Below are 11916 nucleotides of genomic sequence, written 5' to 3' on the forward strand. Positions count from 1 at the left end.
CAATTAGCGTTTCTTTTGAAAGATTATAGCATCGTGCATTTCGGCGAGGCACGGAGGATTACTCCTCTGAACTTCATCTTCTTTAATGAAATGTTTGTGTCTTTTAAAGAGTGGAAAAGAAACTTTCGCGCGCTCGCTAGAGTAGCCGCTCCATCGGCCCCACCTGCCAGCCGGTCCGACGATGACATCTAGCCGTCCGATCAACCGCATCGGACGGCTCGTGGAGCACCTGGTGGTCCACGCCCGATCCCCGCACGCACGCTCTCTCTCTCTTCGAAGCTACGTGTCTCTCTCTCTCTCCTCTGCTCGACTATTTATCAATCATCTCTCCCGACCCGAGCGAGGCAGAGCAGAGCGCACTCGCATCGCAGCTCTCTTCTCCTTCACCTCTTGCTGCTGCTTCCTCTTCCAGTCTTCTTCCTCCCTGCTGCTGCTGCTGCTGCCACTTCTTGCATTCTTGTTGCAGCTTAAGCTAAGCTAGCTAGCTACTTCGCCAAAGCTGCTTCAGGCTGCAGCAGCGGCTGGCTCATACCTGAGCTGAGAGTGAAACAGGGAGAGCGAGAGGGGCAATGGAATACGAGAGGATACACAAAGTTCAGGTAACAATAACGCACTCTCTGCTCCATTGTACATGCTTCTATTTCATCCATCCATTGTATGTTAATATGTTGATTTGTATGTTTGCACTTTACACGTTGCCGAGTAGTGTATTAGTGAGTAATTATCGGTACGCTTGTTTCTTGCTGCCTTTCAATCATTCATTCATTTAGCTTTGTGTTTGGGTTGTGCAAGTGGTGCAGTAGTAGTAGTAGCAGCACTACTTGTTTTCTGAATTCCTTGCAGTATTTTGATCCTTTCATGTGTCTAAGTATGCCACTTCATCATGTATCATCCGTTGCCCATGTGCTAGTATCATACTGTATCTTTCTCTCAGAGCATGGAACCTATCCTTTATTATTCTTTTGTTCTTTCGAAAGCTTGATAATGCAATGCCACTTCCCTTTCTAATCTCATCTCTCATGAACATTTATGGAGCTTTACATTTGTTACTACCGAATTTCTTCTCTTTTGGCCTTTTTGGCTGTGGATGCCATATGGCCTTGCTTCACACTCTCAAGCTCAGGGTCGTTAGTTTGTAAATTTTTTTTGCAAAAACATCACTTTTTTAAATACGTTGAAGTATTAAATGTAGTCTAATTACAAAGCAACTTTCAGATTTCGCCTAGAAACCGCGAAACGAATCTTTTGAGTCTAATTAATCCGTCATTAACACATGTTGGTTACTGTAGTACTTATGGCTAATCATGCACTAATTAGTCTTAAATAATTTGTCTCGTGATTTCTTTACCTAACTGTGTAATTAGTTTTTTGTTTCATCCGTGTTTAATGTTTTATTTAGATATCTAAAGATTTAATGTGATGTTTTTGGAGAAACTTTTTAGTAACTAAACGAAGGTCTCAAGAGTAACCCACATTCATGGCCATAGGCTCATAGCTGCTCAGTTTCAAAGCTTTGGTTGGCAATGGCAACTCCAGTCGGAGCAGTCAAATCTTTCTGTTCTTTGCAGCAGGAATGCAGAGTCAATACCTAAATTTTTGCAGCCAATGATTACTCCAATTGACCAAGCCATTAATTAGTAGTAATAGTTTCCATGAATCTTGGGTGATTAATTTGCTGTGATTAATGCTTCATTAGAAACCATCAGGATGTTTAATCAAAATTTGTGTTCTTGTGCGGTTGGTTGCAAACTCGCAATGCAGATGGGAGTCATGTCTCCAACCAAGCTGAGGATGAAGCTGCTAGGGTCCCATGGCAGCAGCCCCCAGAAGATCGACGAGGCGAAGAAGTCGCCGGCGAGGCTCGACGCCGACGATGACGGCGACGACCACCCCAAGAACAGCCTATTGGCCCAAGAACTCGATGAAGGTTTGTGTTTTCTGTTCGATTCTTTCAGTTGCACCGTGGAGGTGCGGCAATGGTGGTGGAGGTGTTTGATTCCGGCGATTGGTTCGTCAGAGTATCCCAAGGACCGGTCGGATTCTTCCCGGTCGCGCTCCGACGCGAGCCATGGCAGGGCCGGTCATGGCGGCGGCGGCAATGGCTACGACAGCGGGCACGATGCTGGCGGCGGCGGAGGTTTCGAGTTCTACAGGGAGGAGAGGCCGCCGGCGGCGGTGGTCGGGGGAACGTTCTTCAGGCAGGTGCCGTCCAAGTGGAACGACGCCGAGAAGTGGCTCGCCGGTAGGCACGTCGTGCACTCGAACCCCATCTTCTCCAAGAAGGCCGCCGCCGCCGCCGCCGCCGTCGCTGTCTCCGGCCGTGTCGCGCCGGAGTCGGACGCGAAGAGGAGCGGTAGCGCGCTGACCGAGCTGACGTCATCGCCGCCGTCCTCGTCGTCGTCGGTGAGCAAGCAGCCTCGCCACAAGAGGCTCCGCGTCTCAGGTGAAACCTTGAAGCAAATTTTACTCGAAACACGCGCGAAAAGTCCAACGAAAATTTACACGAGTTGTCTTGTCTTTCTCTTCGCGCGCGGCGGCGGTCGCAGCGCTGGCGCCGGTGTCGATGCGGGACGTGGGGACGGAGATGACACCGATGGCGAGCAAGGAGCAGTCGCGGAGCGGCACGCCGGCCGGCGCCGCCACGCCGTCGCTGAGCCCGCTCTGCTCGGTTCCGTCGAGCCCGAGGGGGTGCGGCAGCGGCAGCGGCAGCGCCACCGCCGCCTCGTCGTCGTCGTCGTCGGAGCGGGAGCTGCAGATCAGGACGCGCCGCGAGATCGCCGCCCTCGGGATGCAGCTGGGCAAGATGAACATCGCGTCGTGGGCCAGCAAGCAGGAGGAGCTCGTCGCCCGTGCCTCGCCGGAGAAGCGACCCCACCCCGGCGACGACGGGGACGGCGACGGCGACGCCAAGAGGCACGAGTTCGAGGCGCGCGCCGTGGCGTGGCAGGAGACGCAGAAGTGCAAGCTCGCATTGAGGTATACACCACCAAGATCATATTTTTCCTTCTTTTTTTTTTTGTCTGAAATTTGTTTGTTTCATTGTCTGAAATTTGATTTTTGAATCGAAAATTTGGTCGTGATTCGTCAGGTATCAGAGGAAGGAGGTGAAGATTCAGGAATGGGAGAGCTGCCAGAAGGCCAAATTCGAAGCCAAGATGAGGCATGCAGAGGTAAACTTACATTTTCCTCAAAAACTCAGGAGAACTGCGTTTAATTCAAATACTGAAACATTTAGAGTTCAAACCTTACAAAATCGTGCAAGTTTGGAAAATCTAGAGCTGAGTTTTTTTTTTCCTAAGCATTTTTTTATCTTAACAATATGTACATTTAGCAATTAGCAATTCTGGCTAATCTGTCCAATCAATCATTCGGTCAGAACACAATTAGAGTTGAAAGTATGCATATCCATGTTGAAAGTTTGGAACATTTAGAGCTAGAAGTCTACAAATTTGTGTTGAAAGTCTAAAACTTTTGGTTGGTCAGAATCAGAATTCTTGAGACTGAATAAGAATGGCACATGATACGCTGGCATGATGTGTGTTCAGGTGCAGGCAGAGCAGATGAAGGCGAGGGCGAAGCAGAAGCTGAGCAGGAGGCTGTCGGCGTTGAGCCACAAGGCGGAGGGGAAGCAGGCGAGGGCGGAGGCTCGCCGGAGCCGGCAGGCGGCGCGGCTGGCCCGGCAGGTGGACCGCATCCGCGACACCGGCGTCGCGCCGCCGTCGTCGCGGCTCCGCCGCTGCTGCAGCTGGCTGTTCCTCTGAACATCGGAAACCCAAAAGGAAGAGAGAAGAAAAATTCTCAAGAGGATCATCACCATGAATTCATGATCATCATGTTGTCACTCAAAATGCTGAGAGCTTTCTGTATATGAAACTAGCTGCAATGGTTTGTTGTTGGGAGCAATGTGCTGTAGAGATTGCAGCAGCAGCTGCTGCTGCTGCTGCTTGACTTGATCTGAATTTCGTTGTTGATAATGCTGTGAGCTGCTAGGCTTTGATGAACATTTTCAAGAGAAAAAGAGAGATCATTAGTCAGTTGCACTTGTTGTATAAAAACAAGCTCCAGCTCTGTGCTTTTGTGTTCTTTTTCAGCCATGAAATGAAGCTTGGTTAGCACAACAGAAAAACAAAATTATGAAATCATGATAAAAATCCAACGATGTTAATGTCACCACATGGAGCTAGTAGGGTTCTCAGAAAAGGTTCCTATCAACTATAGACCACACTTTTGAAATTTGCATAATTGCATGCATGGAGCCATGATTTTGTCCAGCATTACTTGATCCTGCGTGAATCATGCACACTGCCACATAAATCTACTAGGAAAGCAGGCCAGAGCCTACAAATCAAGACAAAATATTTTGACCCAGCAGCATGAAACAAGATCAGCTTAGCCGCAATTTGTGGCAAAAACATGAACAAGGCGACAAAAGGTTGTTTGATTTTGAAATGCTTAGACTCCATTTGGAATCATCAGTTCTAGACATATTAATAGCTACATAATAAGGTCAATTCTACAGTGATTGCCATCATTCATACTCTTGCCAAGTTGCCTGCCATTAGAGCTTTAGGCTACAGTAGAGCTAAAGCAGCTATCATACAGCTTGTTCATTATCAGATAAATACAACAGATCATCTAGCTATATTATTGACTGAGTTGCTACTGACTCGGACAGGAGTCACAGGACTAGTGTGAAGATCACATGAAACGCAGGCTATATCACGAACGGTGATCCTGCAGTTCTAAGGGTGGTTTGTTCAGATTCCGGTCTACATTTTCAGTAGTCCAGAGGTGCTACAGATGCAATGTTGCCAGGGATATTCTGCATGTTGTGGCTCGCAGAATAGTCGTCATTTTCAGTAGTCCAGAGGTGCTACAGATGCAATGTTGCCAGGGATATTCTGCATGTTGTGGCTCGCAGAATAGTCGTCGCAAGCATTGCTCTGCTGAATCCTTGCTCCAGGTGAGGACAGAAGGCCGTCTCCACCACGAACCAACTTCTGCACCTCCTGTGGCGAGAGTATTTTTATGCACCATACGCTATTCGCAAACTCCCTGAAAAATGAAAAACATGGCATTGAATATCATGTTTACGTACTTCAGATATTGGAAGATTCTATATCAGTATGTGCATACTAAAGGAATTTAGTTTTGTAAGTGCTTACTGCCATGGATCGTCGCCGACAAGAAGAATGTCATTTTCCCTGTCGACAAATACAAGCTGCCAGCCTGATCTTACAGGGTCCTCCAGTTGGCCTTCAAGACCAAAGAGATGCTCGAGCTCACTACGCAATTCGCAGTAGCTACTGAATCTGGAGATGTCGAGTGATCTCCCAAGGGACCCTGATTTGTAAACCTATTGAAGAAAATGGATGAGAAAATTAGCCAGATCACATAGAATAAATGAACAGCTCACAGAAATGTTCTGTGGTAGTAAAAAGAAGAGAATCAAAATGGCATCAATGGTAGTGCTTAAGGCATTTTCAGACTTCAAACACAACTTTAAAATACAATTGACTGCTTTGCTACCACCAGCCTACTAAAATGATTGTTATTTATCTATTTCATAAAGTACTTTTATAGTCACAAACATTGGCAATCATTGTAAATTGAAAAAAATGCACACAGAAGAATAAACACATGACAACATGCAAGTAGAAAGCACCTACCTTCACAAAGGTTGCTCCTTGTGACGGATTTACACAAACATTATTAAGATGATTGAACGTTCCAGATTCACCTAAACAATTGGAGGTTGCTAAGGTGTTTTCAGTTGTCAAATCTGCACCATTATATCTCAACAAAGGTATGGCCATAGTATCAGTTTCTCTGCTAGCATCACTTATGATGCTTGTCATGCCATCCTGGAGTTCAAATGATGATGAAAGTAGGCGGTTATCAGCATCAGCCCCACAATCCTGGACGACAGAACAGCCTCTTGCAGATTGTGATGGAAAGGTACCAGGAAAATGAGATATACTAGTATGGTGATTTACTTTCTCAATCTTGGGAAGCATGGGCTGAGCTTCAGGATGAACAATAGATTCTACAGCCAGCTGCTTTGAAGGCCACCCATTGGATGCCATTAATTGGCTACTTGGAGGCAAACTAAGGATGTCCGAGGCTTCTTGGCTGGAAAAGTTGTGGAAATTATTGTGTAGTTGCAAAGAGGGATTCCTATTTCCTTCTAAGAGGTTTTGATGGTAGAATGATGATCCATTAAGCAATGATGATGGTGCCTGTGTAGCAGATCCAGACTCAGAGGCTACATCAGCAATACGAGGATCACTGGATGGGAGCTGCTGTGGCATCTCATGATGAGATTGCTCTTGTAAAATTTGCTGTCTTTGCTGCTGCTGCTGCTGCTGGAACTCTTGCTCCTTTAGCAACTGCAGCTGCGTAAGCTGACCTTGAACAAATCCAGAGTCACCAGTGTTCTGACAATGGCCTTGCTGAACAGCTTGCAGGGGTGACTGTGGAGTTTGATAATGCATCTGTTGTAGAACATGACTTGCAAACAGAGAATTCAGTCCACCATTCAGATTCTGAGTCTGTTGGTATTGCAGGGTAGCCGAAGGCTGCTTTAAATTATCCCCAGATCTAATTTCTTCCAATGCCGCTGCAGCCATTTGCTGGTATGTGTCTGTCTTAACACCCAGCAATGGAGAATCTATTCTTGGCTGAAGCCATGGTGAGATTCCATGTCCTTGAAAATTCAGTGTCTGTGCTCCTCTATTTCCATCTCGAAGCCACATGAGAGAAGGATAGCGAGCAAAATCATCATTCCCCCCACCTGCAGAAAAAAGCAGCAGTTAAAGGCAAACTGAGTGCTCTAAAAATTGCGTGTGTTCCTGACATCAATCAGCATACCATTGAACATGCCGTGCATAGGCAGTCCTGAAGCCCACGGACGCTTAAGTCTTAATGGAAAGGCACTGGGGTACATCGGAAAGGTTGTCAAAGGCTCAATCTCCCAGAGAGAAACTCTTGGCTGTTTATCACCAGTGGTAGACTCATCCCAACCAACCTAATGCACCATACATCCAAAATTGAAAAAATCATAATGAAATCATATCCACAGAAAGAGATCCATGAAGGATGTGACAGGTTTGAGAAACCAATAGATAATGGAACAAGATAATAAAATTTCAGTTGACACCATAAAAAAATAATTAGCAGATATTACCTTAACAGAACGCCAATGTGAGTTTGGCCAGCGCACAGAATCTAGATCACTTATGCTGGTGATTGTACCCATGTATCTGAAAGTAAGAGGTAACTATAAGAATTAATGGAGCTTTCCTGATGCGTGTTTAATAGTATCAGCTTACCGTCTAACACTTGATTCCTCTGTCTCAAAAAGCATTCTAAAGCGCATCCCAACAGATACGCGTGTGTGATAAACAGCCTTCACATACTTGGCCAATGGGATCACAAATTCAGAAGGGCTAGCCCTGATAAAGGATGACCATGTCAATTAACTATGGGCATACAACAGCGTGGTCAGGGTTTTGCTGTACGAGTGCACTGCAGTTACCTGGGGTTATAAAAAATAGTGAAGCGACTATTTGTGGCTGCAGCATGAGCTGCTGCTGCAAGAAGACCTATATGCATGCTATCACTTGATAACACGGAAGAGGGCATAACAGTCTGCGGACGATTTGCACGACGTATTCCCAAAAGAAGTTGATTGTTATCATTCCTAGTAAAGATGGAAATGGTAATTCTCAGCAATGAGTACAGCATCTAGCAAAGGTAAAAATATGTCATTTAACTAAGGAATATAGTGGGTCATACCAGATAAATATAACAGAGTCTCCTGCTACTAGTCTTTTCGCACTCACAAACACACTCCAGCCTGTTGTAAGGAGATGCCTTTTGGGCTGACCTGCACAATAAATGCACAAACAATTGAAAGTTCAATAGAAGAAGATGCCCCAACATGAGAATATCATAATTCAACAATTCTGCACAGCAGGAACTGAAGGAGGCCAGCTACCTGCAGTGACATTATATAGCATGGCCAGGTGATTCCTTAGCCAAATACAACCACACAAAAAGATCTTGGCAGTCGAGAGAAATGAGCAGATAGATGTCTAATGGAAATGCTATCTAAAAGACAGATTACATGATTTTATTTGTCATTTCTTTGTGTACAGAAAATTTATAATCAGCTGTGTCAGACATAGCCACCTACCACGAAATATATGACGAAATTTCCACTCATTTTCATGCAAATCTCTTGCGATCAACTCCTGTGCTGGAGGTTGCAGTGAAAAATCCTGCAGAGAACTAAAGGAATCAATTTGATGAACACATAACGAATAAACATCTCTTAGGAAAAAAAGCTTAGCTTAAAGGCAGACCAGTGGAGGGAAGACTTTCTCAGCTGCTCGGCGGGGAACAGAGAATCCACCATGAGTACTTGTATCGCTCGCAGTCAACGTCTTGCAGAAGTAATTAGTGGGCTGCTTGCTAGCAGCACCCAACTCCATGGGAAGAAAAGGTTCCTTTTGCTCTTCCTGTCAACAGGATTACATGATAAATACATGATCCTTGCAACATTTTTATCCATTTAAAAGAAATCAGGGTACAAGTACAAAGCACTGGTCAAATACCGGGCTCAATGGCTGCAGTGTCATCTGGGCATAAACTTCATCTGTTTCTGCATCAGCCTGCAAAAGCATAGAGAAATTATCATAAGATGCTTATTAAGAAGATACATGACAGTTCCTTCAAGTGTAAACTCACATGCATGGTGACATTATGAAGCTGGCAGATTAGCTGAGGGGGTAGGTTTGGATAATTTGGGATTTGAGCATCAACTTCCTTATTAGTCGATGCCGCAACCTGCACAAAGCTAAAATTACTTTAGAAAGTAGAGTTTCGGTGCATTCTGCTGCCATATTATGTTTAGTAATGCACGGAGCAAACAATAAAAATAATCTTCTGCCCTATTATGCAGGGGCGGAGCGCTTGGTAAGGCAAGGTATGGCAGCTGCCATACCTTGGTCGCCGGCCGGGACCTAGGACCCCCACAACTCGGCGGCGAGTGGATGCATGCACAGAGCGATCAGGATGCATGCAGAGCGATCAGGAGCCAGGATGCATGCAGAGCGAGCTGGCCGGCACCCAACACTCCAACAGCGGACTGCGGACGGGCGGACCGGCGAAGGCCGGAGGCAGGCAGGCAGCGGAGGTGTCAGCGAGCCGGCAAACCGGTGAATATGTGATTTCAATTTTATGGTGAGGGAATTGAAACTAGAGATTTAAATTCTTGAATGGTTCTATTGTGAATTTCTGATTTCATTTATTCGATTGAATATTAGTTGAACAGTTTAGAAGAATAGAAGATGGATATGAAGGAAAAAGGAAAGATTGTGGCACAAAGAGGTCTAATGGTTAACTTGTGATTTGTGAAATGTGATCATTGATATATCGTAAATGTTGATTAATGGAATTGCCTAGATCTCCCAAAGCACCTAGGCGCAATTGAAACATGTTTTTGGTACCGCTTTACATTCTCTTTCTATTTTTTTACATCAGTATATTTATCTCCATTGTCAATTTACTAATAGTTTGTTGATTTTTGTTTTGCACAGGGTAATAACAAATTATTCATATCTATATCATCTATGCACTATGCTCCCCTCCTCTAGCGTCGAATATACATTTTCTTAAGGTGCAATTCAATTTCAATGCTCGCTCATGTGTTTTCAATTTAAATGTTAGACTTGGTGTAATGGTAGTCTTATATTATCATGTAAATGAGAATTTTTTAGTGTGCACTTAGCATTACACTTACCTCTCCGCCATACCTTATTTTTCTTTCGTCCTGCGCCACTGCTATTATGTAGTGATGCACAGACGATACTTGTTCTAACTTCTTTTACAAAAATCTAGTAAATTGCAGTCAACAAAATCTCGCCGTGCCTAGCTTATTCAAAGAGATATGTGTATAGACTACAAACTGAGTGACCGACCTGCTCACTATGGCCCTGTGGAAAGTAGACGACCCGGCTCCTGACCATTGGCAAAGACACAAGGGGCCCAGCGCATGCATGCCACAGCTCCGAGTTCAGACACCTTTGTTCCCCTGCAACATGCCAAACATACATGAGATGAACAGCAGACCACCAGAAAGTTGAGGTTCATGTGAAGCTACTATTTGTACTTGCCCACAGACAGTAGGAGGTTCAGTCAGTATCAAATAATGTTATAACATGGAGGCAATGAACAGAACCAAGTAATGTAGACATGTAGTGGGGTTTTTTTTTCTTTGTGTGTGTACAAGGCAACAATGAAAACACATGTATGTACTATGTAATCATCATACACATGTATGTACTATGTAATCATCATACTCAAAGCTCAATGATCAATTTAGCTTTACAATGCAAATGCAGGCATCAACACAAGCTGAGAAATTCAGAACTGAAATATTGTGGAAATTGTGAGCCACGATGTACCGTCATTCTCCGGCAAAGCCTGCAGTGTATCCGGCGCTGCCGACGGGGAGAGCTTCATGTCGAAATCACCAGTGCAACCGTCGCCAAGAACACGAAACTCTGCTGCACCCCGACGGAAGCACACCGAAGGAGCTGCTCGTCAGTGTGCCATCATATTCCCAGCAGCAACACCTGCCTGCCTCTCCTGCGCCCAGAAACCATCTTGGGCTGCTTTCTCCTCCTCCTCTTCCCTTAACCAAAACCCATACCATCGCAGAAAATCCTCGCCCTCATCTCACAGAGAGATAAACTCTAAACAAACTTCCAACTGTTTTCCAATTGGAATAATGAAGCCAAAAGTTCCTCACAGCTCGAGTATTTTCACCGAAAACTGAAGAAAAACACCTAGACGACCGCAGCTCGATCCGAATAACCGGATTTTCGCCAGCGGAGGAAGTAAATGAGCGGAGAAACCGAAAAACGCCGACCCCGAGTTCATCACATCAGCAGCAAGAGCTCATCTCATCCTAAACACTGACGACACCTGCACTCTCTGCACTCTCCGCCGGCTCACCACCGCCAGCCTCAAATCACCGCCGACCACCCGCCCCGCGCTCTCACAGTCACCACGACCGCCGCCGCCACCACCGCCCGCCAGATTGCAGCTTCACGCCCCGCACGAGCACCGCCGCACCTCGAACGCCTCCGAACCTCGAGGAACCCTCCAGTACCGGACCTCGCGAGATCGCCCAGAGAGCGGCGTGACCAAACTGCGTAGCATTCGGCGCCGGCGGCGGAATCAGGCGCCGCGACAGAGCGGCGGGTGCCAGGGGCACGGTCTCCGAGACGGAGGCGACTCTGCGTGGGGAGACAAACCCTAGGGGCTAGGCCGCCATGCCCGGATCGAGAGGTGGTGGTGGTGGTGGAGGGAGGTGGAGGTGTTTTTTTTTTGCTGTTGTTTTTTTCTCTTTCCGTTTTGAGGGGTTTAGTAGGAAGAGGAGAAAAGGAGAGCTTTTTGGAGGTAGTATAAATATTCTTAAGAAAAATGTCAGATTTTGTATTTCTTTGGAGCGGTAGTTACCGCCTAGCCCTCACGAAATGGGTTAATTTTGTTTTGAGGCCTTGTTTACTTCCTAATTTTTTTTAAAAACATCCCATCAAATATTTAGATACATAAATAAAGCATTAAACTAAATGAAGCATTAAACATATATAAAACAAAAAACTAATTGTACAGTTACGTGAGAAATCGTGAGACGAATTTTTTTAGTCTAATTAGTCCGTGATTAGACATAAGTGCTACAATAAGCTACATGTACTAATGACGGCTTAATTAGGCTTAAAAGATTCGTCTCGCGATTTACAGGCTAGCCGTGAAATTCGTTTTTTCATTCATGTCCAAAAACTCATTCCGACATCCGATCAAACGTTTGACGTGACATCCAAAAAATTTTTTTCACCCACTAAA

The 11916-nt window shown here is 45.4% G+C and overlaps 2 protein-coding genes across 3 annotated transcripts; one reads left to right on the forward strand and one right to left on the reverse strand.

Moving 5' to 3' along the window:
• Positions 1-422: 422 nt before the first annotated feature.
• On the forward strand, positions 423-4150 carry LOC102716280. 2 transcript variants are annotated; one of them, XM_040529680.1, is made up of 6 exons: positions 423-599; positions 1762-1927; positions 2018-2443; positions 2547-2976; positions 3089-3170; positions 3546-4150. In XM_040529680.1, the coding sequence occupies exons 1-6, from the start codon at positions 570-572 to the stop codon at positions 3759-3761; spliced, it is 1350 nt and encodes a 449-aa protein (XP_040385614.1). In that variant the 5' UTR covers positions 423-569; the 3' UTR covers positions 3762-4150. The 2 variants fall into 2 exon arrangements, with proteins under 2 accessions (XP_040385614.1, XP_040385615.1); XM_040529681.1 differs by lacking the exon at positions 423-599 and adding an exon at positions 1613-1640.
• Positions 4151-4389: 239 nt separating this feature from the next.
• On the reverse strand, positions 4390-11416 carry LOC102716558 (auxin response factor 25). Its single transcript, XM_015843233.2, has 14 exons — positions 10470-11416; positions 9984-10096; positions 8752-8850; positions 8619-8675; positions 8367-8522; positions 8198-8282; positions 7798-7888; positions 7538-7702; positions 7332-7454; positions 7187-7262; positions 6871-7027; positions 5670-6793; positions 5166-5356; positions 4390-5055 (listed from the first exon to the last, which is right to left on the reverse strand). The coding sequence occupies exons 1-14, from the start codon at positions 10525-10527 to the stop codon at positions 4857-4859; spliced, it is 2694 nt and encodes an 897-aa protein (XP_015698719.1). The 5' UTR covers positions 10528-11416; the 3' UTR covers positions 4390-4856.
• Positions 11417-11916: the final 500 nt, after the last annotated feature.

Source organism: Oryza brachyantha, chromosome 12, assembly GCF_000231095.2.
Source record: "Oryza brachyantha chromosome 12, ObraRS2, whole genome shotgun sequence".
Classification (NCBI taxonomy): Eukaryota; Viridiplantae; Streptophyta; class Magnoliopsida; order Poales; family Poaceae; genus Oryza; species Oryza brachyantha.